Source organism: Cherax quadricarinatus, chromosome 47, assembly GCF_038502225.1.
Source record: "Cherax quadricarinatus isolate ZL_2023a chromosome 47, ASM3850222v1, whole genome shotgun sequence".
NCBI classification, from domain to species: domain Eukaryota; kingdom Metazoa; phylum Arthropoda; class Malacostraca; order Decapoda; family Parastacidae; genus Cherax; species Cherax quadricarinatus.
This window is the reverse complement of record NC_091338.1, coordinates 20,293,338-20,319,259: the sequence shown is the minus strand read 5'-3', so window position 1 is coordinate 20,319,259 and position 25,922 is coordinate 20,293,338. Positions and strand designations below refer to the sequence as shown.

The following is a 25,922-nucleotide window of genomic DNA, read 5'->3' as shown; positions in this document are numbered from 1 at the left end:
TATTTCTATATATGCTAGGTGATTAGTATCGGCCTCACTGTAACTAGAAATGCCAGTTTTTCAGAATAATATCAGCCCTTTACGGCTGTGTCGTTAAACAAGTTGTTTACAATCGAGTTATTTCGATTACGCGAGTTATATTTTGATTACGCTACTTATATTTCGATTACGCGAGTTATTTCTAGTTGATCATAACTGAGCTCAAGTTAGGCTTGGGCATCAGAGTTTGAAAAAAATAAAGTATAAGTTAGGATTAATTCCCTCCATTCCTTTCGAAAACTCCTACAGCTGTACCAGAAGTATCATTATTACTATCACTTGATTCATTTCCTAGTGACGATTTCTGATAGATTCTCTGTAATCTCTGAATTTCACATTTGTCTGTGACCTGTGATCATACTTGATGTGTTCTTAATACTTCTGAATACACATGTATTTACATAACACGTAGACATTATAATGCATTTCCTGCAATAACAAAATTCAAGACCATCGGTTATTCGTATTTAATATGCTCACTTGTACTTGGTATATTCACTTGTGTGCGTTATGATCACACAGTCCTGTAGTACTTATCCTTGACGCCTTGGTTGCTCGTGAAAGATACCTGACTAAACCACTGGTAAAATTAAACTGGGTTGTTCACTTTCAGGAGAGAAGGGTGTTTACTCTCAGGAGTGTTGATGGTGTTGAAGTAAGTCACCTGTTCACTTTCAGGAGAAGATGTTCGGGTATTCATGTTACAGCCGGACATTTGGATCCCACCGAAAGACGATGTTTATACAAGATTCAACATGAGCAACCAGCAGGTGGCCACCAGTGTCACAAACTTTACCGTTTGCTCCAGATATTTTACCACAGCTTTAACTACGTTGCAAATTCTTCTTTCTTACGCTACGGCTGATGATTTCTCTAATGCTATCATGATGTGTAAGTATTTTATATGCTCTCATTCAAGGCTGAACAAACATTAGCTGAATGACAATAAACATTAGCACTAGCTGAATGTCAATAAACTTAATTTTCATCCTTCCAGATGTCATTGATGGTTCACACTTCTTTCGATACAACAATAAACCTCAGCCAGTCATACAGAACCTCAAACTACCGACTTACCTACGTCAGTGGCGACACCTCTGCCACGTTTTTTCGGGGGACACGTATACTGTATATGTGGATGGCGTTGCAATGGCCAGTGGCCCCATCGAGGTAGAAGACAGAGTCATCCCACTTAATGGTACCTTCGTCATTGGACAGGAACAGGACGGAATTTCAAGACGATTTCAACATGACCAAATTTTTAAAGGATATGCAACTCAAATAAATTTCTGGAGCTATGGACTCTCCAAAACAGACATAGAAATAGCAGCTTCTTGCAAGGAAAATATAAAGGGAAATATTTTTTCAAGTGACAGAGACAATTTTGACCTTATCAATGTGAACTTTACTTTATGGTCCCTACAAAATGTTTGTCTCCAAAACGAAGACTTTTTAGTTATACCAGAAGGACGTACATTTGCCGAGTCAATAATTATGTGCAATTTAATTGGATCTGTTCTGTATGCTCCGCCGAGCAAACACATAAGCGAAAAAGTAAATAAAACGCTTTGGGAACAGAACATATGTGCGACAGTTCACCTTTGGGTTGGCATAACAGATGAAGAGGAGGAAGGAGTCTGGAGAAGACTGAGTGACAAGAAAATTGTCACAGATGTATTTTGGGCACTTGGACAACCTGACAATGCAACATTTGAAAACTGTGTTTTGGTTGACGGAAGAGATTCTTTATGGAATGATTACAGTTGTAAGACATACAAAGCTTGCGCACTCTGTCAGGATCAAGCAACATCTCCGCTATTTCTTCGAGGTATTTGCAAGGAAAGATTGACTGAAATTATGTTTGAAGTGCTTGGATATTTCTTAAGCAAGCCATTTTTTCATGGATTTTATGGGTTAATGATAATACAACCAAAAGATAAGCAATGGCTTTTAATTAATACTGTGGAAAACGAATCTTTAGCTTACTTGAATGTAGCGTCTGACACTGTTTACCCACTTGGCAGACACAAATGGACGCTGCTATATCCCATATGTGAACAAGCAGTGGGAAACATAATTGAACTAAGCTTGTCTATATGTCAAAGTCATCAGTATATGTGTGACAATGGTGAATGTATCGACCTAGCCGCCCGTTGTGACGCCAAGAGTGACTGTAACGACGAGACAGATGAAGACAATTGTTCCCTTCTCCAAGTGCCCGCAGGTTACCGCAGCTTCAAACCTCCTAAGAATGTTGTTGACCCATCAAAGCCTCTCCAGCCTAACTTAATATTTAATTTTTTGCGTTTTCTTAAAATTGAAGATGTTGAAGAAACTATTAACCTTGAGTTTATTGTTAACATAGAGTGGAGAGATTCTAGGTTGACATATACAAACCTTCGAGAGGATATACATGCTAATAAATTGTCCAGAATTGAAGCTGAGAGCATATGGAAGCCAAAACTGAAGTTTCCGAACGTGAAAGACGGGAAACTAGAAAAGTTAGAAGAATTTTTTTACGTTCAGAAAAATAATGACTCTCTCACCAGTGACTTCAGTGCTGTAAATATGGGTAAGTAATTAAGTATTTACGTTTTAGTTATTATTTACAGTGTGACTAATTAAAGTTACTGTTTGGTGTGCGTCTAGTTAATGTTCCAAGTTGAACTGAAATATCGTCATAAGTTGCTTTTCAATATGCGAGGTTATTTGTGTATTATAATGTGTTGATCATGAAGTTATTTGGTCACAGTATTAACTCTAATTGTTCCCAACTAACCTTTCAAACCCACCTTAGCTTATAAAAAAATAAATATCTACACACATACGCGCACATATACACTTGAATATGTACACTCATGTATATGTAGAAATGCATATTCATACTTGCCATGCCCACGCACATACACCCAGATATATATATATATATATATATATATATATATATATATATATATATATATATATATATATATATATATGCACATACATGGAAGCACATAGAAAGATTTCTAATGCTATGACTTAATTTTGTCATTCTTCGCTGAATGTTTTCTAACGAATTTATATTCATTTTGTAATATGGAGACCAGAACTGAGCTGCGTAATCTAGGTGAGGCCTTACTAATGATGTATAAAGCTGTAGTATAACCTCTGGACTTCTGTTGCTTACACTTCTTGATTTTTGTTTTCCTCTTACATCTTTAATTTGTTATACAACATATGAAATACTTTAAAAGTGTGTATGCTAAACTCAAGAGGAAGAAAAAGATATATTTGCCAACAGATGTAACGTACATGGGAGCCTCAGCTGTGATTATTCAGCGGGAACACTACAGCGGCAGCTTCGTCTGTGATTTTAACGTTTTCTACTACCCATTTGATGTGCAACAATGTAGTGTTCTGGTGCAGCTCTCCTCTGTCAATGAGGAACTTGTTACATTCACTACAGAGAAAACAACTGTACAGTTTGACAAGAGCTCAAAATTTGGCACATATATCATCCAAGACTTCGTAACCCTGAAACAGAAGAGCAAATCTCCTGAAAGTCTTTTCAAGGTTTGTGCTTTGTGATGTTGCTAGTGAGATATAGTCGCCCTATATGTGAGAACATCATTTTATTGCCTCAATACACTGTCTATTTAGCTTCCAGTGTTCCTTCCAGGAATCTTTGTTTATTTTATTTAACATGTATCTTTTTTTATGCCCAATTTACATTATTTTGCACTGATTAGCGAGGTTCCGTCATTGTGGTGCCTCTTTTAACAACTTTACATTCCTCTATACGAAAAGTATATAATTACTTGAACAGACACTTGGAACACATGTAAAAGAGATCTGAATATTCCAGGTTCAGTTAAAAACCCTCTTTAGTTATTCAGATAAGACCATCGGGTGAGGGTCGAACCCAGGATACATAAATCTTAAAACCCCACCCGTTCTGTGATTTGTTTCCAGTCTTGTTACTATTATTATTTTGCATTAATAAACTTTAATTATAAATACTAAATAAATCTTTTCACAAAGATAATAAGAAAAAACGATTCTGACAAATTTTTAACAGTTCTTCTTGGCTCATGGTTTGGCAGCCACCTTTGTCTACATTTTATTAAGTCAAAATTATTAAAAAAAAGGCGTTTTAACAAATTTCAGTGAAAATCATGAAAAATTATATTCCTGTTTTTCAAGTGGATAGTTCTTGTTTGTCAGCAGTGCCAGATTTAGATGATGAGGCCCCTCACAATCCCTCACCATCACTAGACTATTCCACTTGTGAGGCCCCTCACAATCCCTCATAACCAGGAATTTTTAGGCAAATGAAATTGTAGGTTCACTGTTATATTCTTTAAAGAAACTACAATCATCATATACACTAAGACTAAAACAGCTTTTTTCTAGCCTTCCTCATAGCAAAATCATCCAAAAGTTCATCAAAGTTTGCCTGTCTAAGTTTGTCACTTTCAATGCACAGGTCAGTGCGGACAACCTCTCTTGAGATATTGTGGACCTCAATTTATTTTTAATTCTTTTGAGACTAGAAAAAAAACCTCCCGAGCAATTAGTGACCATTAAGTTAAATAGCAGCAAGATTGATTCCACATTAGGGAAAGCCATCTGAATTATTCATTGTACATAATTTGATAAAGGTCTGTATGAGACAGTGACTGCTCTTCTGTAGGCTTATGGCTTTGTCTCACAAGTTAAAGTGCAAAAGTTCATCAGTAAGTTTCAGGTTAGCATCATCGGTTCAACACCTTCCTGAATGTTTTGCAACATCACAGTACACAGCTCTTCTTCTTAAATTGGCTTCAAGTACAGATTAGTATAGAAATAAAGGACTTTATCCTAAACTGATCTCTTGAAGAGAGTTCATCTAAGGTATCAAGACCAGGTGCCCTTCCCTCATTTCCTTCTCTTTGTCTCCTTGTGACAGTTCTCGAGAAGTGTCTTATTCATGTTGCTCGAGCTCCTCAAAATCATCACTAACTATGCTTCAATATCCTGAAGTGAACTATACAAATATGCACAAATACTCAGTAGCAATTCTGATTTCTGAATGGTTTTGCTCACCTTGTTGATTAGAAGGGTCCAAAATGCATCATAAACACAAATTCCAGTCCTTCCATTTTCTGCAAAAGATTGTTAGTTTGGAGCCTGGTATCACCTGGTATCACCTGGTATCACCTTTGTAATTAACATCAGAGTACAAATGACTGAGGCCTCAGTCAGCTTATCTACTTCACAGCTTTCCTGGAAGGACAAAATCAATACAGAAATCAATGCTAGTGGTTTGTTATTGGATTAAGACAGTATTACTGAAGCGTTGTTTAGAGACTACAGTGCGCTATGACAACATGTGTAAGGCCTATGACAGTGTCAAAAGCATTATACGCCTTGACCGGAGGCCTAAATTTTTAGGCCGTAGGCTTCAGCCTCCCCAGCTCATTGGGAAATCTGGTAGTCACTGATTCGTGGCTCTGTGACCTGGTGGCTAAAGTTCTCGCTTCACATGTGAATGTCCGGGTTCGATTCCCGGCGAGGGTAGAAACATTGGGCGTGTTTCCTTACACCGATTGTCTATATTCCCCATCAGTAAAATGGGTACCTGGGTGTTAGACGAGGGGTGTGAGTCGCATCCTGGGACAAAACTGACCTAATTTGCCCGAAATGCTCAGCATAACAAGCAGATTTCTATATACATGTAGTATGTCAGTGATGTCAGCTAGGACTGTATACCTTGTACATGTACTTGTAGAAGCAAAGATATTATTATTTTATTATTATTTAATATATCAAATGTAGCTTGTAATAAAACGTATATAGTTTAATTTCGACCTCCATTATCTAAAAATCCTTAGTACTTTACAGGCTATACGTAAATTTGATTCACCTCACCCCCTGGTTCTTCGTATCCAACTTTGGTTACGCCGTATCTCTACCAAGCATAAAGACATTGTTTTTTTTTTGTTGAGTCCCTGGTCATGTTGACGTACAGGCAGACACTGCTGCGCGGTCAGCAGTACATGACCTCCCAGTTTCACATAGAGGTGTTCCATTCACGGACTATTTTGTTGTAATTGCTACCCACCTTCGCACCCGTTGGCAACAACGTTGGTCTGATCTGCTCTATAACAAACTTCATCCTATTAAACCGAGTATAGGTTAGTGGCCGTCTTCTTGTCATCAATGTCGAGGTTGGGAGACTACTCTCTTCCTTCTTCGCATCGGCCACACTCATCTTACTCACTGGTATCTCATGGAGAGGCGCCCTGTTCCTCTCTGTGAGAATTGTCAGGTTGCAGTATCTGTTAGTCACATTCTGTTGGACTGCCCACTCTATCAACGAGCACACAGAGTTTAGCTCCAACGACGTTTCTGCTCTGCTGCTGTCTCTTTACCTTCCCTTCTTGCTGATGGACTCTCCTTTAATCCGGACTCTCTCATTGACTTTTTGACAGCAAATGATTTACTCCACAAACACTGATGAAGATACCTTTACCACTCCCCTCAGTCCTTTCTACCTCAATCTCTTGCTATCCTCTACCCCTGCACTATCCACTGCCCCGCTGTGCTCCATAACCTAATAATCATTCTCTCTCTCTCTCTCTCTCTCTCTCTCTCTTGCTACCCTTGTGGTTTAGCGCTTCTTTTTCGATTATAATGATAATTGAAGCCGATCTGAGTACGTTTTCTCCAGGTATCACACGGAAACAAAATCTGTGTGTGGCTTTCTTGAGTTATAAACGAAATTTTGGAGGGAAAAAAAACGAAAAATAATAATGAGAAATGTTCCATAAAGGAGAGTTTTCTTGGTTAAATTTAAAAATCCAATTTTTTTTCCTCGCTTATATTCTATTTCAAATCCTCTACAATCCTGTAAGAAAAAAAATTATTTGTATTTCTTTTATGAAAATTCAACTTGAAAATTAAAAAAAAAAAAAGCAGATTTGTATCCAAACCCCAAAATTAGTACAAAAATATTAACACAAAAGATACACCAAAGTTTAGGATTTAAATGTGATGAGACGAGACATTGTCTACTTACTGCGTAAGTAGAGAATGCCTCTTATTTAATATATAATAATCTACTTATATAATGCATCTATAATCATCTACTTGTATAATAATCTAGTTACTGTATAGGGAAACAGTTTATTTAATAAAAATGGCAAATTGAAATTTATGTATGACATGAATGGTTTAGAAAACCTACAAATTGAAGAATTAGATACTTTTAAAACATTAGTTACAAAGGTGTCTGATTCGAAATTTCTGTAGCTAAAAGCGAACGCCAAACTTACTTTTAATAAAGCCTACCGACGGTGAAGTTTGAAGCCTATCAGAAAAGACATTCTCTTGTAATTAATCTGATTTCAACTATACCCAGTTTACTGAATATAAATGTCACTGTTCAATTAACAAAATTTTTAAATTGGGTTTTATGCCACCCAATGAAAACAAGACCGTTGCGTTCAAGAAACCACAGAAATGGTGAAAATTTGAAGCCGATCAGATGAGTCATTCTCAAGTTTTGGCACGGATTCCTAGAATTTCAATTTAACTCTTACTAAATTAACAAGCTTGCCTGTAATTAATTTTTAATATCCTGGAAGTAAGATCATCAGCCATTAAATAATGAAGCAGTACAGAAGTAAACTGAAATTTATTTAACGTCATTTGGCTGAAATAAAAATTCAAGTCAAATAGTCAAATCCTCTCCAACACACTTGAATTCCAGTGAATGTTGCAGCCAGTGGTGGGTGTGACGCTGACCGCTGGCTACATTCTAAGAGAGCCAGGAGGCGGAAGGCTTACTCTGCGCTATTCTGAGAAAAATCTTCCTCTCTGGAATTGGCTTCAACAACTGTGATCATAGAACACCTGTACTTGTCCATTGTTCTAAGAATCTTACCATAGTGAAGTTTTGATGCCTATTGGACAAGGTCTTCTCGTTGCGAGAAAAATAAAAACGAAAAGTTGGAGGATAAAATATCAGGCAACAACTTAATGGTATTCCTTCGGAGATATCTTATTAAATATATTTAACATTTATCTCTGTTTATATTGAGGGATAATGTCGAGGAAAGCACCAGAGGGAGGGACCTGGTGTTTGTCACTTACCTCTGAAGGTTCTGAAAGTGAGTAGAATTTTTCAAGTGCTCAATAATTCCCACTACAGTCTTTACTTCTGTGGAACACAGTTCGTGACCACTTCCCAATCTGACTTATTTCCGAGACAGAAACGTCTACGACTGTTGCCACTTGTTACAGTCCCTAATGCACAGACTTCCAACAAATTGTTTGCAAATAATGGATCGCATGTACCAACTTTTAATGACATACGGTCTTTTTTTCGAGATATCGCTCGGGGATGCTGATCCATCAAAATCAGAAAAAAGTATGCTTCCGAAGTTTCATCCAGCATTCATTGGCATGTAATTTTTTATGCCATTTTGAGACTCGTAATGCTTTAAAGTAATTTAATAAACGATGTTTATTATTAGTTCTAAATTTGATCAAGAAGTGTGAGCTATGATTGGGCAGTGAATAAGATGATCTCGTCCACATTAAACAGTACATAGGTATTGTAAAGGTACTATCTAAAATCTCTTTAATATAATGCATAAACCCATAACAATCAAAAATAGTTTTAGGCACCATATATGACCAGCTCTTCTCTTCACAGATAGGCTACACCTTGCAGCGGCAGTCGACACTGATCGTGTTGAACATCTATTTACCCTCCATCATACTCATGGTCATTGGCTACTTAACACTTTTCGTCCACGTCCAAAAACTTGATGTAAGTTTAATTACTTTCAAAATTTTCTGATGATTGCAATGGTGTTTTTAGAGACCAGGTAAACAGAGCAAGTCTTAGAAGAATAATAAAGATCTATATTGTAAAAAATAACAGGTACATCACATCAGTGTATGGTATTCTATATGCTGTAGGTGTTAAAGCCTAATGTGGAAACAGACACAAGTATACAGAACGAACCATTAATTATACGATATTTTGTCATACGCCAGATGGTTCTTGACTCGTAATTTATGAAAAGGATTTAGGAGGTTCTTGAACAGGGGGGTAAAAATGATTTTTCCTCGATTTCCTTCTTGTTAATTGTATATATGTTGGTAGAATTACCGACGATATGTAAAGTAAAAGGACACAACTGCAACTAATGTGACATTTTATTGTGGCAACGTTTCGCTCTCCAGGAGCTTTGTCAAGCCGTTACAAACAATACATGGACACATAGGGTATATATAGGCTTAGAGTGAGGTGTGTTACTTGTGGAAAACTAAATTTACTTGGATGATTCTCATTAGATACAAACCAATAAATGGTAACAAAGATAATTATTCTTTATCAAGGTTACAGAGACAAGTAGGAATTTTAAGACACCTAGGTCGAAACAAATGGCCTCTTTCGATACCTACTACAATCTATATCTCCACAAGTCACTCTGGACCTATATTAACTTCAAATGAAATATACATCACCAGGAATTCTGGTAAAACATTAATATAAATATGTGGACTGCATATTAAATTTAAAAAATAAATACATATACATTGAAGGAGAATTTATCTTAATACCACTCACCAATTAGTCTGGAGATTACGGTGTGTCATACACAAAACCCCTGCCTAAAATATGAAGAAAATACTGGCCAGAATTTGAACATAAATGTGGTAATATCCTGTTTCCATCTAATTACGGAGTCCTGTCCAGTCGCCTAATTCTCACATTCTGCAGGACTGCAATTCCAACAATTTCGACTCCTATTTGAGAGGTTTTAAGCCCAATATAACCTCTAGAGCGACGAAAATTCTTCCGATTTCCACTAACGTTTGTCTTGGTCAATTCAAAACAATGGCGACTCCTTCCCCAGCGACCCTCACCATTCTCGCTGGTTCTTTATTTATTTACAAATTAATTTTTATAAACTACAACATATTCCATCAATTTACATACAAAAACACTATTTTCGGAAAATATACAGTATTTTCCACAATATTAGTGGTGGTGGTAGTAGTAGTAGTTGTAGTGATAAAAGTTGTAGTAGTAGTAGTAGTAGTAGTAGTATTAGTAGAAATACAATATGGTAGAACAATTAACTTGCACATGAGTAAAATGATATAAAAGCTATTATTTTTATGCTACCCAAGTAATAGCTTTTACATCCTTTTACTCATGTGTAAGTTAATTGTTCTACCATATTGTATTTCTACTACTACTACTACAACTTATATTACTACTGCCACTAGTATTACACCTCAGTCTAAGCCTATATATACCTTCTGTGTCCATGTATTGTTTGTAACGGCTTGACAAAGCTCCTGGAGAGCGAAACGTTGCCACAAGAAAATGTCACATTAGTTGCACTTGTGTCCTTTTACTTTACATACTTGTTAATTGAGAAAAAATCGTCTTTGTTAAAATACATTTAGTGTTATTCCAAATTATCTTACGAAAGTATTGTTTCTATGAGAAACTGTGTACGAATTTCGCGGGTACAACCCTGAATTAACAATTCACACACACTTAACTGGGGAGAACTCTGGTGCATCTAAAACGATTACACTTACCGATATTGAAGTGTCTCAGAGACATGTAGGACTTGAGGAATAATGAGTCACCACATTATTCCTCCTTCAATGACCACCGTCTCATCTCCCCAACTCATGTCTGGACCTTAAATTTATATGAACATACGATTCTTGAATTTTTGCTAGAAAATTTAAGCCAGTAAACCTACCTTATTTACTAGGGTTGTGGACTGTATATTTATTATTATAATTAAGTGACTATATGACTTAACTCGAGTAATTTCTTGTACATTAATATTATAAATTACAGTGGTTCAATTACATTTTGAAAACAAAACATAAATGCAGGAAAATAAGACTTACCAAGATATTATGTTTGTGATAAATCTTAACGCCTCCCTAGTAGGCTGGTAAACTAAGATTGGCCAATACCTAGCTATTTTACATGTTCTTTGGAATTCAATACTCATTTGGAGGCGTACATTAAATTGGAGGATACACGTGGAAGGCAAATATGGCGTCAGGTTCAGCTACCGCCTCCTGGGTTACATTATATTATCATTATGTTAATAGTTTTATTGTGCAAGACAGGTATACAATACCGACAAGATGAAAGTTAAGACACTTGTGTAACATCTGGTTATCTTTACTGTAGACGTTTCGCCATCCAGTGGCTTTATCAATACAGTCTTGGACATAATAAGAAAACAGTAGAACTATATACAAAAGATGAGGTAATCAGTCCCTCAGCCTTGGAGGTGGTGTTTGAAGCACCGTGGTTGTAGAGATTCTGAAGCATTGGCAAGGAGACTGGCGCTTATATAGGCGTCAGTGAATAGGGACGTGTAGCAGACGAGGGCATAGTCACTACCAGTGACTATGCCCTCGTCTGCATTAATATTACTTGTTTCGTGGTTGCATTAATATATGGACTGTTCTTGAAATCTGACATTCAAAACGGGAGTAGAACGAAATTAGTTCTGAACTTACCACGGCCACATATGTCTTCTCATCAAGAAACATACCTAGTTCTGCATGGTACATGATAATCGAAGGATTGTATGATCCTGTGGTTAGAGCGTCGTGAATTTTGACTTGCTTTCCATGAGGTATGTTAAAATAACACAGGTTCTCTTCTAGGAGCAGTGGATAAAAAGGCTTCGAGGAAAAATATTTGAATTTCTTCCTGAAGCCGTTGGAATATCCCACTTTCCCTTCCACCCCATCTTTTCATTTTTTTACCAATAAGTATATTTTATTACATAATATGGTACACAAGATTTAAAAGGTGCATTGTTGGTACAAAGATGGCATATAATGTACATGAGGTTTGAGGGATACATTTCAAGGACATATTGCAACATGTTCATGACAGCTTTCATTGGGAAAATCTGATCCAGCTCCTCGGAGATGAGACACATTCCCGAAATACAGCAGGCATTTTGCCTCTGAACCACAGTGCTGAGTCACTGGAACTGAAAACTAGCCCTCCTGAGATCCCTAGTTACCATGATGAGTCTTGTGCCTAGCTCCTTAAGGAACTTAGATGCACTCTTTCCCTATGAACCAAGGGTCTCTGTGGCTATTGGAACAAACATATAATGATGGGCAAGTTCACTGTATTTTGTAAACTTTTGGACTCCCTGAAGCTGGCAGCTGCCCTTTCTTCCTCCCTGGTGTATTAGAGATAGGTATCAGCCAATGTGGATGCACATGTATACTCCCACATCACACGATTGCCGTCTGTCCAGGCTTGAAGAGTGATACTATCTCGATGCTTTGGGTCACTATCAGATCTGCATACTTAAGGTGCCTCCCTTATGCTGGGCATCTGGCTGTTGTGAGGCTTCTCTTGATGTTATTAACCTCATCATGCCTTGCAATCTTTCCCTCGGATCAACGATAAACAAGACAGTGGTACCCGAATCGGTCTACCGATTCACTGCCGTAAATACACCTGTGTTCGGCGAGATAAGGGCAACAAGGCGAAGGGCAGCACCACTGCGGATGGTATGTGGGTCGAGACGTGTGCCAAGGGAGGAGTTGGGAACAGCCAACAGGAAGCCTGTAACATGGGGAGCTCTTGCTGCTAGGAGGCGGACTCTATCCTCTCCCGACACTGAAGCATTATTGAGGCTATATTCTCCACTACTGGGCAATCCGAGTGTGACTGTAGCTGTCGGGGTAAGCTGGTCTGGTTTCAGAACCCATTGCATTATCCCAGAGCATGGCTCCAAGGAACTTTTGATCATGAACTCCAACCTTGTCCCCATGATGTTCAGGAAGAATCGCTGCTACAAGCCCACTGGATGCAACACATGAGGACAGGAAAGAAAGCAGTGGGATCTATGATGTCATGCGGACACCAATACCTCTTAGTATGACAGTGTAACTTGGTCCCACTGCCCGTCTTCTAGAGTAAGGTTGAGTACTTTCGTAAAAATAAGTCTCAGGATGCTGTCGTTGTCATGCAGTACAGGGCTATGATTTGAGGGCGGACATCTTAGGAAAGATGTTAACCTGGGCAGACTCAAGCCCTTTATGAGAATGTACAAGGCATCGTGGGTGTCAAGATTCCCTATTCATTGTTCCAACCTCCTTAACTCGTCTAGTTTCTTCCTGAGAATTGAGTCAATGGCATCAATTCCCAGAGGTGCTCCAAGGGCAATGACTGATGCACATGGTAGTCTTGATCTCACTGCATCGGTCATTTGTTGATTGAGATGATTTCACATTTGGATGGACTCAGGATGAGACCCATTTCCTGTCCCCTTGTCATCACCTGGGTAAGATCATCTAGAAGGGACTTCATTGTACCCACCAGTGCCATCTTCCAGGAACTAAATGTTTATCTCACTGGTCATCTCTGACAGTGATTTTTCTAACCACTATACAGAAGGGAAATAGTGCGAGAGGATTCACTTGCTGGACACCCTCTGATGACGTGATTTAATGCTCTCCAAACAGGAGCGTTGATTCTTTGCTGTATCCAGCTGAAGCAAAATGGAAGAGACCAGGAAAATGTTCTTGTACAGCTGTTAATACCACATCTCTTTTCAGAAGATTAGATGCATTCTTGAAATCTAATTTTACCACTGCATTGTTCTCAGGCAGATTGATATATGTCCTTGTTGCATGAACTTCTGTTTTGCTTCCTTGAAGGATCCCGAACCCAAGTTGATTTAGTTAAAGTATCATGGCCGCCTCTGTGCGAATATTCTGGACAGCAGCTTTGGAAATGAGGTGGTGAAAAGTGTTGCCCATGGAAATTGACCTAATTCCTCTTTTTTTTAAGGGCATAAAGTGACGCACAAAAAAAATAAAGGTTTAATTTCTTCAGAAATCAGACGAGTCAAGGAGTTATTAATGAGCCTTGTGATCACCGAAAGCAGTGTCTCTACAATCTCCCCGATAACTGGATTAACCATTTCTTTTAAATGCTGGGATCTTATTTCAGTGTAACCCCCAGCAGAGCCAGATGGGAATGACATAATTGTTCTGTAAATGTCTGAGTCTTATACAGTGATTCTACAGCGGGGATAGGAGCGTTACAGCTGCTGGTGCCCCTGGTTTCCCTCGCAGAGTGCTTTTCTCTAAATCCTTGAGCAGCGTCAACATCCCTGGAGGCAACTGTATCATCACTGGTGATTATCTGATTTTCCCCACTGTATTTCCCTCTTCAATTATCTTACCTGGATTTAATGATCGTTAAGGCTAGTCTCTTGCCCCCTTTTTATGGCATAGCTAAGCAGACATCGCCAAAAAATAGCAAGTCCTGCAATGTTTGATGGTTGGTGGAGCATTTAGGATAGCGAAACCATCGTTTACTGTTTTTCAAGAAGTCTGAGAGTTTCCCAGCTTCTTGTTGATGGGCTGCTTTGGGAATATGTGCGAGGGTTCTGATAGAAGTTTTAATTGCTTCTAAGATATTATCTGAGTAGATGAAGTCAGGTGCTTGAAGTGGCTGTGGGTCATCACTTTCCACGGGAGGACATCCTGAACCTGGGCAGCTGCCATGTCGGCAGAGGAAACCATTAGTGTTGACGCAACGAATCTGTAAACATGATAGACACTTCCCTGTCCTAGCATTGCCAGTCATATTATTTCCTTGGCTGCTAGCTTCCTCCTGATTAGCATCCATCTATCTGGCTAAACTATAGGAGAAGGGTTCAACATGTTGGGTGGAGCAAGGTTGTGGGAGGGGTCACCATTCCGCACCATGGTGGCCTGGTACGGCTTGAGGGGGCAAGAAGGAAAAAACTGCTCTCCACAGTATAGGGTGTAAATCTGGAGAAGATTAAGGAGTGGGGTGGGGGCAGGTGCGGGCAGTCACTACACTTGATGTGTATTGATGCACACGGGCTTACACAATTTATATTGTTCAGTCTTATAATAAACACAGCATTATTTGTTTCCCCTTGCACATCGTGAAAGATGTGGGTATGTACACTGCTTGACACTAAATATGGAGTTCCCTACCCTTCACCTACCTAATATATTTAACTAACTTTCTGACAGGTTCGTCTTGGTGTGAGTTTGACGACCCTGCTGGTGTTGTACACATTCTTCAACCAGACATCGTCATCGCTTCCACAAACTGCCTATGTCAAGATGATTGATGTCTGGTTCTTCTTCTGCACGCTTCTTCTCTTCGTTATCATCATGGTACATGTCATAGTAGAGGGGTTAGAGACTGAGGCTGTCGTTCGTATTGGTCCTCTACGTCGAAAACAAGGCATCAGAATCTCGGCTGAGATTCTTCTGCGTGTGGTACGTCAGGTGATTGTTCCCTTTGTGGTGTTTGTCTTTAACTGCATCTACTGGGCCAAGCTTCTCACCTGAACCATCAAGTATAATAAAGTAACTAGAACACAAAGAGGAGCAAAGTGTCAAAGTTTCTGCAGACAGTACCAATATCATACTTGAAAACTCACATTTATTGGGCAAATCTTTGCTAACATAAATGTTAGTTCTGTAAATCAATGAAATGTGGTCTCGCGTAACTGCAGCTCCAAATTATGTAACGTAGTTTGAAGATTTTCTTATAATTACAATGTTATATTTATTCAATAATGGGTTTTAAATGCAAGTAGTTATTCTGCATATTATATCACCTGCTTACCGTGATCGTATTACGCACGCGAGCGCGAGCGCACACACACACACACACACACACACACACACACACACACACACACACACACACACACACACACACACACACACACACACACACACACACACACGCACACACATATATATATATATATATATATATATATATATATATATATATATATATATATATATATATATATATATATATATATATATATATGATTTCTCACATTATCAAGGAACTGTAAAAATAAATGATCAACAGGAAGACATGTAATGAAGACACTACACCTCGCGGTCACCTTAAAACACCTGACCTTTTTATGATGATGTAGGTAGTCAAGGATCTGTCAAACACAGCTGATTTTCTACCCATGCTACAAGATTTTAAATTGTCTAATGTACAGTAGGGCCTCGCTTATATGGCAGGTTAAGTTCCAGGCTACCGCCTTAAAGCAGAAATCGCTGTAAAGCAGAACGCAATTTTTTTTCCCACTTATAAATTCCAGATAAGTTGACACTAAGATATATTAAGCTAACAATAGAACTAGGTAATAAAAACAATAAAAAGTAAAATACATACACAGTACATTCATTTCTTACCTTAAAATATTTGTAGTCTTAATGTAATGTCAGAGGTGAGTAGTTGTGGGAAATTATTGAGTTCATGTATCCCACAGGACCATTGTAACAAGCAGTAGAGGCTTTTATAATCCACACCGACAAAGCTTGTAGCGGAAGTCATGAGTCACCACATAATTATTCATAGTTTTACACTAATTTATGATAGATTACATATTTAGGTAGAATTAGTATTATGAATTGATAATTGAATTAAAAAAAATGTGCTTTTAGGCTTTAATATATGTTCACACTAGTAGAAACGAGTAGGAATATTAGATAAGTAGTGACACCTAGCGGTGTTCCAGTGAATTATTTAGAAGGAACATAGGGAAGTAACGTAGGGAAGTACAGACGGCATGGGTCCTTGAGTCCCTCATGGTTCCCCACTGTAACCCGGCAGTCAACAACGTACTTCAGAGACCTCCCAACGAATCGTACATACGAGTCTCTGTGATCCATTTGTAATACTATTTAATAATAATAATATCTTTATTTACTACAAGTACATGTACATGGTATACAGGCCTAGATGATAATGACATACTACTATATAGAAAGCCACTTGTTATGCTGAGCATTTCGGGCAAATTAGGTCAGTGTCCCAGGATGCCACACACACCAGTGGACTAACACCCAGGTACCCATTTACTGATGGGTGAACATAGACATCAGGTGTAAAGAAATACGCCCAATGTTTCTACCCCGTGGCCTGGTGACTAAAGCTCTCGCTTCACACGTCGATGGTCTCGGTTCGATTCCCAGCAAGAGTAGAAACATTGGGCGTGTTTCTTTACACCAGTTGTCTTTGTTCACCTATCAGTAAAATGGGTTCCTGGGTGTTAGTCGCATCCTGGGACAAAATTCACCTAATTTGCCCGAAATGCTCTGCATAACAAGCGGCTTTCTATACAGTAGTATGTCATTGATGTCAGCTAGCCTTGTATACCATGTACATATACTTGTAGTAAATAAATATATTATTATTTTATTATGTTATGAAAAACTAGGTGAATCATACAACTGATGAAGGGAAAAAAGTGAGTGTGCTTCCCAGGAGCTGGTGTTGATGACATAATCAACAGGTTGGATAATAATATGTCAGGTAATGGGAACAAGATTATCATCTAACTTAGTGCTGATGGAAATGATGGTGCAAGTCAGCCAGAGATGTAATTAGGTCTAAGGGAGGGGTATCAATCATATGTAGCATCTTGCCTAGAAGAGTAGTGGGCAATGAATGGATATCTAGGGCAATTGGTGTAAATTGCTGGCTAGACAGGTACTGCAAAAAATTTGTAATCCCATTCACTGATAACTGGGACAAATTTCATGGCAAACGTCATATGGGGATGGGGTACATCTCTCATGGGCTGGAGTGGTTGCATTAGCCAACTCGATTAAGGTTTACTATAGTAATAGTAGGAGTCTTAGAAATAAGATAGATGAGCTCAGATTACTTGTATGTATCGAACTTAAGTTAAAGGACTCTTACAGGACCCAGGAGAGTCAGGAGGAGCTAAAAGCGATTAGTGAAATTGAAAGAAATTCAAAATATTTTTTTTCATATGCCAAAAACAAGGCAAATACCACATGTAGTATCGGGCCCTTTCTCAGACAAGATGGGACATACACAGATGATGACAAAGAAATGAGTGAGATACTGAAATCTCAATATGACTCTGTGTTTAGCGAATCACTAATCAGTCTAAAGGTCGACAATCCAAATGATTTTTTCATGAATGTGCCTGAAACACTCCATCAATGTATACCATATTTCCGACATTACCCTAACTCCGATAGACTTAAAGAAAGCCATTGACAATATGCCCATACACTCAACTCCAGGCCCAGACTCGTGTTCATTAAGAACTACAAGAAACCCCTTTCGTGTGCCCTAAGTATTCTATGGAGAAGGAGCTTAGACAGGTGAAATTCCAGTCACTAAAAACAACGGATATAGCTCCACTCCACAAAGATGGTAGCAAAGCATTAGCTAAGAACAATAGACCAATAGCTCTTAATTCCCACATCTTAGCTCCGAGACTAGTCTTGTTGCAAACCTTTACATTTGCTCTACTTCCCTTACATGCTTGGGTAGGTGAGGGTTCCAAACTGGCGCTGCATATTCCAATATGGGCCTAACGTACACAGTGTACAAGGTCCTGAATGAGTCCTTATTTAGATGTCGGAATGCTGTTCTTAGGCTTGCTAGGCGCCCGTATGCTGCAGCAGTTATTTGGTTGATGTGTGCCTCAGGAGATGTGCCCCGTGTTATACACACACAAGAATCCTTTTCCTTGAGTGAGGTTTGTAGGCTCTGGCCCCCTAGACTGTACTCCGTCTGTGGTCTTCTTTGCCCATCCCCAATCTTCATGACTTTGCACTTCGTGGGGTTGAACTCCAGGAGCCAGTTGCTGGACAAGGCCTCCAGTCTGTCCAGATCCCTCTGTAGTTATGCCTCGTCCTCGTCCTGTGTGTTAGTGGACTGGTGTGGGTGGCATCCTGGATGTTAGTGGACTGGTGTGGGTGGCATCCTGGATGTTAGTGGACTGGTGTGGGTAGCATCTTGGGTGTTATTGGACTGGTGTGGGTCGCATCCTGGATGTTAGAGACTGGTGTGGGTCACATCTGGGTGTTAGTGGACTGGTGTGGGTCACATCCTGGGTGTTAGTGGACAGGAGTGGGTCACATCCTAGGATAACCCAAAAAAGTCAGTGATTTATTTTCATTGGGGACCAGACATAACCCCTTTGGGGTATACATTTTCAATTATATAAAATCTGATACATCCTTAGTGAGCTGCTACCCTGTTCACTGTGATAGTTACACAGGAGCAGAAGCTGTTTCCCAGTCATCTGAGCTGGGAGACTTTAGTAGTGTCGCCCTGAGTGTGATTTATTAATGTCAGCTGAGCTGGGAGACTTCAGTAGTGTCAACCTGAGTGTGATTTATTAATGTCAGCTGAGCTGGGAGGCTTCAGCAGTGCCAACCTGAGGTTAGAGGAGTGGGTATGTTTGGAGGTGTATTTAATTGTCATATCTGCGTACTTCTGGCAAGACGACTATTGAATGAATAATGGTGAATGTTCCTTATCCTTGGGGTCACTTATATTATCCTTATTTTATTGTTATTATTGTTCATTGTTATTACTATTATTATGATTGTGTTGATTTAAGATTTGTTTGGATTTTTAACTCGGTGGGTTAGCCACTCAGGATATCCCAAGAAAGTCTTATTTCCATTGTAATCCTTCAGTCTTGTCCTCCAGGATGCAACCCACACCAGCCAACTAACACCCATGTACCTACTTTCTACTAGGCGAACAGGGACAGCAGGTGTAAGGAAACATGTCCAACATTTCCACCCATGTTGAGAATTGACCCACGGACACAGTGTTTACCTGGAGTTTACCTGGAGAGAGTTTCGGGGGTCAACGCCCCCGCGGCCCGGTCTGTGACCAGGCCTCCTGGTGGATCAGCGCCTGATCAACCAGGCTGTTGCTGCTGGCTGCACGCAAACCAACGTACGAGCCACAGCCCGGCTGATCAGGAACTGCCTTTAGGTGCTTGTCCAGTGCCAGCTTGAAGACTGCCAGGGGTCTGTTGGTAATCCCCCTTATGTGTGCTGGGAGGCAGTTGAACAGTCTCGGTCCCCTGACACTTATTGTATGGTCTCTTAACGTGCTAGTGACACCCCTGCTTTTCATTGGGGGGATGATGCATCGTCTGCCAAGTCTTTTGCTTTCGTAGTGAGTGATTTTCGTGTGCAAGTTCGGTACTAGTCCCTCTAGGATTTTCCAGGTGTATATAATCATGTATCTCTCCCTCCTGCGTTCCAGGGAATACAGGTTTAGAAACCTCAAGCGCTCCCAGTAATTGAGGTGTTTTATCTCCGTTATGCGCGCCGTGAAAGTTCTCTGTACATTTTCTAGGTCGGCAATTTCACCTGCCTTGAAAGGTGCTGTTAGAGTGCAGCAATATTCCAGCCTAGATAGAACAAGTGACCTGAAGAGTGTCATCATGGGCTTGGCCTCCCTAGTTTTGAAGGTTCTCATTATCCATCCTGTCATTTTTCTAGCAGATGCGATTGATACAATGTTATGGTCCTTGAAGGCGAGATCCTCCGACATAATCACTCCCAGGTCTTTGACGTTGGTGTTTCGCTCTATTTTGTGGCCAGAATTTGTTTTGTACTCTGATGAAGATTTAATTTCCTCATGTTTACCATATCTGAGTAATTGAAATTTCTCATCGTTGAACTTCATATTGTTTTCTGCAGCCCACTGAAAGATTTGGTTGATGTCCGCCTGGAGCCTTGCAGTGTCTGCAATGGAAGACACTGTCATGCAGATTCGGGTGTCATCTGCAAAGGAAGACACGGTGCTGTGGCTGACATCCTTGTCTATGTCGGATATGAGGATGAGGAACAAGATGGGAGCTAGTACTGTGCCTTGTGGAACAGAGCTTTTCACCGTAGCTGCCTCGGACTTTACTCTGTTGACGACTACTCTCTGTGTTCTGTTAGTGAGGAAATTATAGATCCATCGACCAACTTTTCCTGTTATTCCTTTAGCGCGCATTTTGTGCGCTATTACGCCATGGTCACACTTGTCGAAGGCTTTTGCAAAGTCTGTATATATTACATCTGCATTCTTTTTGTCTTCTAGTGCATTTAGGACCTTGTCGTAGTGATCCAGTAGTTGAGACAGACAGGAGCGACCTGTTCTAAACCCATGTTGCCCTGGGTTGTGTAACTGATGGGTTTCTAGATGGGTGGTGATCTTGCTTCTTAGGACCCTTTCAAAGATTTTTATGATATGGGATGTTAGTGCTATTGGTCTGTAGTTCTTTGCTGTTGCTTTACTGCCCCCTTTGTGGAGTGGGGCTATGTCTGTTGTTTTTAGTAACTGAGGGACGACCCCCGTGTCCATGCTCCCTCTCCATAGGATGGAAAAGGCTCGTGATAGGGGCTTCTTGCAGTTCTTGATGAACACAGAGTTCCATGAGTCTGGCCCTGGGGCAGAGTGCATGGGCATGTCATTTATCGCCTGTTCGAAGTCATTTGGCGTCAGGATAACATCGGATAGGCTTGTGTTAATCAAATTTTGTGGCTCTCTCATAAAAAATTCATTTTGATCTTCGACTCTCAGTCTGGTTAGCGGCTTGCTAAAAACTGAGTCATATTGGGACTTGAGTAGCTCACTCATTTCCTTGCTGTCATCTGTGTAGGACCCATCTTGTTTAAGTAGGGGCCCAATACTGGACGTTGTTCTCGATTTTGATTTGGCATAGGAGAAGAAATACTTTGGGTTTCTTTCGATTTCATTTATGGCTTTTAGTTCTTCCCGCGATTCCTGACTCCTAAAGGATTCTTTTAGCTTAAGTTCGATGCTTGCTATTTCTCTGACCAGTGTCTCCCTGCGCATTTCTGATATATTGACCTCTTTTAGCCGCTCTGTTATTCTTTTCCGTCGCCTGTAAAGGGAGCGCCTGTCTCTTTCTATTTTACATCTACTCCTCCTTTTTCTTAGAGGAATAAGCCTTGTGCATACATCGAGTGCCACCGAGTTAATCTGTTCTAGGCATAAGTTTGGGTCTGTGTTGCTTAGTATATCTTCCCAGCTTATATCGGTTAGGACTTGGTTTACTTGGTCCCACTTTATGTTTTTGTTATTGAAGTTGAATTTGGTGAATGCTCCCTCGTGACTAGTCTCATTTTGTCGGTCTGAGGCTCCACGCATACATGTCTGAACCTCAATTATGTTGTGATCTGAGTATATTGTTTTTGATATGGTGACATTTCTTATCAGATCATCATTGTTAGTGAAGATGAGGTCTAGTGTATTCTCCAGTCTAGTAGGCTCTATTATTTGCTGGTTTAAATTGAATTTTGTGCAGAGATTTAAAAGCTCGTGTGAGTGTGAGTTTTCATCAGAGCTGCCTCCTGGTGTTATTACTGCAACAATATTATTTGCTATATTCCTCCATTTTAGGTGCCTTAAGTTGAAATCCCCCAGGAGCAAGATGTTGGGTGCAGGAGCTGGAAGATTTTCCAGACAGTGGTCAATTTTTAACAGCTGTTCCTGGAATTGCTGGGATGTTGCATCCGGAGGCTTGTAGACTACCACAATGACTAGGTTTTGGTTCTCGACCTTTACTGCTAAAACTTCCACTACGTCATTTGAGGCATTAAGCAGTTCTGTGCAAACAAGTGACTCTGCAATGTACAGGCCAACCCCCCCCTTTTGCCTGTTCACTCTGTCACATCTGTATAGGTTGTAACCTGGGATCCATATTTCGTTGTCCAAGTGATCCTTTATGTGGGTCTCAGTGAAAGCCGCGAACATTGCCTTTGCCTCTGCAAGCAGTCCACGGATGAAAGGTATTTTGTTGTTTATTGCTGGCTTTAGACCCTGTATATTTGCAAAGAAGAATGTTATCGGACTGGTGGTATTGTTGGTACTGGGGGGGGATTTTTTTCCGGCATTAGTATCTGTATCTGTTGGTTTGGAGTGGAGGCCATCGACTGTGGTTCCACTCCAGGAATGACTGGATTTGGTGTACGATTTCTGCCATTTCCTGCCAGTTTTTTTCCTTCCTGGCACTAAAAAACCTCTCCCTCTTGAGTGGCTGTGGCTACCCAGGTTTTCCCATGGCCTGGATGTTTTGTATCTTTTTGTCCCCTTTAGATGGTATGCCTGGCAATTTAAGTTATAGCACAGTCTTTCCTGTACTGAAGAGGTACACATTTCAGGGTGAAAAAGCTTACAGGAAGGGAGTTTGCATTTTCCTGTTGTCATATGGGCATGACATTTTCTAGGGTGGTCATAGTTGCATGTCCCATCTGTTTTTCCAGATTTCCCATGCCAGCAGAGAGACCGCTGCCAATTCTCAGAATTGACCACAACTGGTAGGAGGTAGACAGTAACGAAGTAAATAATTAAGTATGGTTAATCATTGTTATTAAAGCTGTTAACGAAATAACCGCAATGGCATTATTAAACTCACTTCTGTTAAAAATCCTTCATTATATGACTGACAACACTTTCATCTTCCGCCTGGTATTGTTGTTCAGATTAGCTGGTAGATGCACTCACCTATTTGTAATAACTTGTTTGTGGTTGATGGGTTCGAATCTCAGTTCCTGGCCACGCCTCTTAACTTAACTTACACATTAACAGCGTCCTAGCAACATACCTGCCTATGGTTTCATTACGGACAGGTTTCAACAGAGGGTGAAAACCGTCTTTATACAAACATTTCTACAACCATTATGTTATTGGTAACTCAATATTTTATAATATGTAAACCCCACATTGTAATCTTTATAGAAAATAAACTTTTGATTTGATTAGTAACTGAAGTTTCAAATTTAATCAGTTACCCTCAATTCGTTGTCATTTTCTGTGATAACCCAGAGAATTATTCGTTTTCTTTTACCTTTTTTATGCATAACTTTTATTATTATATTTTTGAGTTCAAAAATATGATAATAATTGGCAAACAAGAAGCATATTATATCATATTTATTTATTTTTTTCAAAATTATCGAATTAACAACATAAGTCAGATCTGACTCATTTTCAGCAAATCTCATTATTTTTTTTTTAATGTAGTTTTGGGAATGTCACCCGGGCAGGTAGCAGGCATGACGCCGACCCTCTCTTCTCATGACAGTCGTCAAGGCTACAATAAAGAAGTCTCAGACCAGTCACTGACTGTACTGGAAACTGTCAGGTTTGTAAGACTCTGGAAATTTATTATTATTATTATTATTAAAGATTCGCCGGTATTCTCCCGGCCCGGGCCTTTTCCAAGTGGTGGCCCGGCCTAGGCTCCCTGTCTTGGGAGTGTCTGAGACCTAAGTCTTCCATGGGAGGAGGCACTTGTACCTCATCTTTGGAACCAACTGTCCCCAGGTCTAGCCACAAGCTAGGCCTCTCTGGTCTGCCATCCCCGCCCCAAGGGGGCTAATGGGAATGACAGTCTTGTGAGCTGCAAGCTCTGGCTGAGGCACCTACCCTTCCCTGGAAGGGCTGGGCATGGTGTCGATGACTCTGGAAACAAGTGACGTCAATACACTTTTCAAAAGATGGTAATTTTTTATATTCCTGTATATAAAGGATGTTATTAGTTCGTGTTTATGATTTTAATTATTATTTTCAGATGATATTGTGTATTTTAATTTTTATTTTTAAAAAATTGTTTTATTTTTGTTTTTTTACGAGGATATTCCGTTTAATTTATTGTGAAATGGTTATAATAAAGATGAGCTGTAGAATGTTATTGAAAGAAAAGTATGTTGGATTATAAAAGAAAAAATGAATACTCGGTTAAAATATACTTTACAAAATTCAGAAAAATTTAACTAACTTCCTGTGATGAATAGTTTGAAAAACCGACAAGTTGAAGATTGAGACACTTATGCAACATATGGGAATCTTTATTCAGAATAAATCTTTATTCAGAATAAAGATTCCCATATGTTGCATAAGAGTCTCAATCTTCAACTAACTTCCTGTTTAAATATACTTTGTATGTGTATATTGTGTATAGCGTGGAAACATTATTAAGTTCTAAGGAGACACGATGACATGTTTCAAGTCAGTGATGGTGATTATCCTATAAGAGGTGCCAGACTTAACCCTCTGAAGTATATATTTTCAATAATATAAAATTTGATACATCCTCAATGTGCTGCTACCCTGTTCACTGTGATATTTACACAGGAGCAAAAGCTGTGTTTCCAAGCATCATCTGAGTGAGAGACTTCAACAGTTGTTAGCATAAGCTGGGAGTCTTCAGAAGCATTGTCCTGAGGTAGGAGACTTCAATAGTAGTGGCGGCCTGAGTAGGATTCAGTAGTGTCAACCGAGCTGTGAGACTTCAGTAGTGTCAACCGAGCTCTGAGACTTCAGTAGTGTCAACAGATCTGGGATGCTTCAGTAGTGCTAGCCTAAGGTGAGAGGACTGGGAATGTTCAGAAGGGTATTTATATGTGATGTCTGCGCACTTCTGGCCAGACAGCTATTAAATGAAAAATGACGAATATTTCTTTTTTCATTTTTTTGTTATTAAGTAATGCATGTTTTTAAACTTGCTGAGGTCTCAGTTGTTGGTCTGTCTCCATCAAGTAAACTTTATACCGTGGTTATATTCCTCAGCGGAGCTTTATATGCTCATTATACTGTCCATGAGATCTGAGTATACCGTCTTGGAGGCGTGGTGGCCCATGTGCATAGAGGTTAGGTTTCGTAAGGTTAGTCAGGAAACAGTACAAGTATTTCATGACGCGGGTCTTGGGTACATGATGACCCGCCACTGGAGCTTTAGGTCATTTGACCGAGTTTTTCCACTTGTTTACCGATGCGCATAGTTGATCTAAATCGTACGATGTCACTGAATCTATTGGTTGATGGTCGTCGAGTTTATCGATGGACATAGTTAAATGTGGTGAGCATTCAACGTAGAGTTTAGCGGACGACGGTTGTACAACTGCACAGATATCAAGGGTTTGCTGTACCGTGTAGACCTGTACAATGCAGAGAATGCAGTCTGTACCCTTCAGGAATAAGATATATATAT

General features: G+C 39.6%; 1 protein-coding gene across 2 annotated transcripts; it reads left to right on the top strand.

Moving 5' to 3' along the window:
- Nucleotides 1-690: 690 nt before the first annotated feature.
- On the top strand, nt 691-25,293 carry LOC128696524 (uncharacterized). 2 transcript variants are annotated; one of them, XM_053787804.2, is made up of 5 exons: nt 691-930; nt 1,037-2,611; nt 3,326-3,597; nt 23,977-24,074; nt 25,067-25,293. In XM_053787804.2, exons 1-5 carry the CDS (start codon nt 738-740, stop codon nt 25,125-25,127), a joined length of 2,199 nt encoding a protein of 732 aa, XP_053643779.2. In that variant the 5' UTR covers nt 691-737; the 3' UTR covers nt 25,128-25,293. The 2 variants fall into 2 exon arrangements, with proteins under 2 accessions (XP_053643779.2, XP_069950736.1); XM_070094635.1 differs by lacking the exons at nt 23,977-24,074; nt 25,067-25,293 and adding exons at nt 8,726-8,842; nt 15,115-15,748.
- Nucleotides 25,294-25,922: the final 629 nt, after the last annotated feature.